At 46.9% G+C, this 4,290-nt stretch overlaps 1 protein-coding gene across 1 annotated transcript in view; it reads right to left on the reverse strand.

Annotated features, from left to right (window-relative positions):
* LOC105540020 (serine--tRNA ligase, cytoplasmic-like) overlaps window positions 1-4,012 on the reverse strand; it is a gene marked incomplete at both ends in the record, with an annotated part of 16,262 nt that extends 12,250 nt beyond the window's left edge. The window contains 3 exons of the mRNA XM_011980512.1: window positions 1,380-1,553; window positions 2,150-2,293; window positions 3,908-4,012. Coding sequence (XP_011835902.1) covers window positions 1,380-1,553; window positions 2,150-2,293; window positions 3,908-4,012 — 423 coding nt within the window. The remainder of the gene's footprint in view (window positions 1-1,379; window positions 1,554-2,149; window positions 2,294-3,907) is intronic.
* Window positions 4,013-4,290: the final 278 nt, after the last annotated feature.

Raw genomic sequence — 4,290 nt, forward strand, 5'->3', positions numbered from 1 at the left:
AAAAATAAAAACAAATTAAATTAAATTAAAATGTAGTTCCTCGGTTGCATCAGCCACATTTTCAGTGCTCGAGTCACACGTGGCTCATGGCTGCCATGCTGCATCATGCAGACCCAGAACATTTCCATCAGTGCAGAGAGTTCTATTGGGCAGCGCTATATTCATTCTCCAGAACTGAGGTTTTTATCAGACAAGAAGTACCAGCCAAAATTCTTCACTATTGAAACCTGTGATTCTTCCTGCCCGTGGGTCCAAGAAGCGTCTGGATAAGAGATGGAGAACGCAGGACTCAGGGAGCACCGGCTACCTAACAATTTCCATAATACTCCACATAGGTTTCTCCCTAGTGTTACCTGCAGTGGGTATTGCTAATGTTCTTTAATGATTATCTAATCTTAAGGGTTGAAATTAGAAAAACAAAGAAAAGGTAAAACAGGTTTTAAGCCAGTAAAGGAACACATTCCACCCTTTGTTAAAAGAAAGCAGAGAGGGAGGAGGTCAAGGTTATACTAATGCTCAGGGTTTAGGGAGAACACTTCGTTTCCCAGTGCGCCTTGAATGAAAACTTAACTTTTACCTCATCAGCAGAAACAATGGAAAGATTGTTCTAATTACTGAACTATCTCCCTGTATGAATTAGATGAGTCCAACAGCAGTTGTCTAACTCTACCTCCACTGTCTGGAGAGGAAATAAGCCAGTAGGAACTAAGTCCCTATTTCTGACAGAAGAGTTGAAAGGGAGGAGCAAACAAATAGTAGACACTACTGCAATGGACAGCTGTTAGCAGAGACGCTCTAGAAATCTTGAGTGCTGAACACAGAGTGGGGTGCTGTTATTGGTGTTAGAGCCAGTTGATCAGAATGACCTTCTGAACCTTGACTTGAATTGTCTGGCTCTCCCTGACACGGTCCATGGTTGAGAAGGAGCCACAAACTGGAAGCCACCTCCATCCCAAGGCAAGTATGTCTCACCCTGTGGAAGCTTCCAGTCTGGGGTTAGGAGTGGGAGGAGACGGGAAGCGGGCTAGGAGATCAGTGCCACTTCTGTAATTTCCTTTTGTCCAAGCACCCAGGAATGGGCTTCTTTTCTAAGCTCATGGTGTTGAAGTGTACTTGATTTAGATTCATCATACAGATTACCCAGGGAAAGGTAAAAGAGGCTCTGCAGCTACACTGTCTAATATGGTAGTCATTAGCTACATGTTTAAGTTAAAATTAATTAAAATATAAAATGTGCTTCCTCCGTTGTACCACCCACATTTTAAGTGCTCAAGAGTCACAGATATAGAACGTTTCCATCATCACAGAAAGTCCTATTGGACAGCACCACTCTGCATCACTGAAGTTAAGCTACATAACTTAAGAAGTCATTCTGCCACCTGACCCAGGCTACTCACCTTATAAAGTTCTTCATCAAACTGGCTGAGCTGTGCCACCTCCTGCATGACCTCCTTCCTCATGAAAAAGGGGGTATAAATGGGAGTGTAGCCCCGACTTCCCAAGGTGCGAAGGGCATACTGGATGAGAGCCTGTTCCAGGAACACCAGGACCCCCTAGAGGAGCAGAGACACAGAACTGTGTGACTGGGTCTTGTCACTGTCATGCTCAGCTAGCACTGACACCCAAAGGCACCTGGGCCGACAGAACAGGACTACCCAGGGGCACACAGGAGGCCAAAAAAAAACACCACAGATCACAGCAACTGACCTTCTGAACCTTGAGATTCATTCTGAACACTGAAGCCCAGCGAACTATCCAGACACACAGTTAAGAGAATTCTCTTGATGTTCTCAAAGCACTTTGGGCCTACACAAACCACAGTACTTCTGACAGTGGATTTTGATTCTTTGTTACTTGTCTGACTATCCAATTATACTGAGCTACTTAAAGGCAGAGACTGTTCTGATTCAGTCAGCAAAACATACATTCATTATGGAGGACCACTTAGTGGCTTTTGTTCTATGGAATCCTGATAAGCCCTCTCTTGCTTTAGAAAGAGAATTGCATCTAATTGCCAATACATTTGCAGAAAGGCGAGTAGAACTGGTAGATTTGGGGGCCTCTTTAAGTAGGTTATGTCTCTCCCAAAAAAAAAAAAAAAATTTGTTTCTTCTTCATAATCCTATCCTCACTGGCTCCCAGCTCTTACCTTCAAGAAATACCCTCGACTCCCAGCCACCACGGCCCCCTTTTCGCCTTCAAAGCCATCTACCATCACCACCAGGTCCACATGAGAGTACTTCTTCCTGACCGTACAATCACCCCAAATCCTCTCTACTTTGTTGTCCGCATCCTAAGGAAACAGAGCAAGAAAGAAAGATACATGACATGTGATTTTATTTTTTTATTCTTAAATTATTATTATTATTATTATTTTTTGAGATGGAGGCTCGCTCTGTCACCCAGACTGGAGTGCAGTGTCCGGATCTCAGCTCACTGCAAGCTCTGCCTCCCAGGTTTACGCCATTCTCCTGCCTCAGCCTCTGGAGTAGCTGGGACTACAGGCACCAGCCACCACGCCCAGCTAGTTTTTTGTATTTTTTAGTAGAGACAGGGTTTCACCGGATTAGCCAGAATGGTCTCGATCTCCTGACCTCGTGATCCGCCCGTCTCGGCCTCCCAAAGTGCTGGGATTACAGGCTTGAGCCACCGCGCCCGGCTAAATTAAATTATTATTACTATTTTTTTTTTGAGACAGGGTCTTACTACTCTGTCATCCAGGCTGGAGTGCAGTGGCACAATCTTGGCTCACTGCAACCTCAACCTTCCAGGCTCCAGTGATCCTCCCACCTCAGCCTTAGCTGGGACTACAGACAGGTGTGCGACACCATGCTCGGCTAATTTTTTTGTATTTTTTGCAGAGATGGGGTTGTGTCATGTTGCCCAGTCTGGTCTCGAACTCCTGGGCTCAAGTGATCCCCCTGCCTAGGCCTCCCAAAGTGCTGGGATTACAGACGTGAGCCACCGCGCCAAGCTTGATATATGATTTCTTAATTCTACAACCACCGTCTTTCCAAACTTTATTCCATGAACAACTTCGCTTTGTGACGTCATTGCTTAACTTAAACACTACTGTGTCTCATAACTAGAGAAGGCATGTTGCTACTCAATGGAGAAGTAATTCTAGCCATGAAACTGGGAATGATGATTTTCCAAGAGGTCTACAGTATTGCCTCTTTTTTGTTGTTGTTGTTGTTGTTTTGTTTTTTACCCTTTTAAATTACCTCTCAAATCCTGCACAAGGACAACTCTTCCCAGACAATCGACATTGCCTGGAGTGCGGAGGAGAATGTAGATTTTTTTTTTTCCAGGCTCTCATTGGTCCCAGGGCCACATGAGGGCGGACTCGGGGCCCTGACCTCCTGAGTCTGCTCATGGTCTGTGCTCTGCAGCCTCCTGCACACCCCAGCCTGCAGTGAGTTTAATGTTCACCAGGGAATGAATGAAAGAGGCACAGATGGGCCCTGCTCCGGCTGGGGTGTCAGGGAACAAAGGCTGGGCTCAGAGCAGCTTTGTGCAGGGGAAGCTCCCGCTCAGCAGGAAACCTTTATCATGCAGATTTCCCTTCGACCTGCAGCTTCTCAGCGGGGTGTGGGTGAGGGGGTTAGGTTGATTTAGCAGATCCCTCCTACAAGACGCCTGCTACCACGGGCAACTGCAGTGGAGGACAGCAGCCCTATTTAGAAGAGATTTCTGTGCCAGGAGTCTCCTCCTACCTGCTGTCTCTGCTACTTCCCAATCAGACAAGGATCTGACTCCTGCAATTCTCAATTGGTGGACAGAGGGAATATACAAAGAACCTGCTTCTGACAGAGAGTGCCAGTGTTCCACAGATCTCCTCCCGTCCCCGCCCCTGCAGAGACAGCAGCCACCTAAGGCTGCCTCCCACTGGGGCACAGCCACCTACCTCATCGTTACTGATGGGCACAGAAGGGTGCAGAAGGTTCCCAATCTCTCGAAGTTTCTCAAATCGCTCTGCTTCCAGCTTTATCCGCTCCGCTTCACATACACTTCAGGATGGCTTCGTCAATGAGGAGTCAGACTTGATTTGTGAGATTTTCAGGTTCTGTAGATGAACAGGCCAGGCCCATAAGCAGGACAGCGAGGCAAGGACAGCACAGGAATAAGATTTGGTTGCCCTAACACTGTTGTGCTCTAAAGAGAGCCCTTGCGATAGCATTTTAAAAACTGGAAACGAAGACTTTTAAGAACTGAGATTGGGCCGGGCGCGGTGGCTCACGCCTGTAATCCCAGCACTTTGGCAGGCCGAGACGGGCGGATCACGAGGTC

Source organism: Mandrillus leucophaeus, unplaced genomic scaffold (genome assembly GCF_000951045.1).
Source record: "Mandrillus leucophaeus isolate KB7577 unplaced genomic scaffold, Mleu.le_1.0 Scaffold2138, whole genome shotgun sequence".
NCBI classification, from domain to species: Eukaryota; Metazoa; Chordata; class Mammalia; order Primates; family Cercopithecidae; genus Mandrillus; species Mandrillus leucophaeus.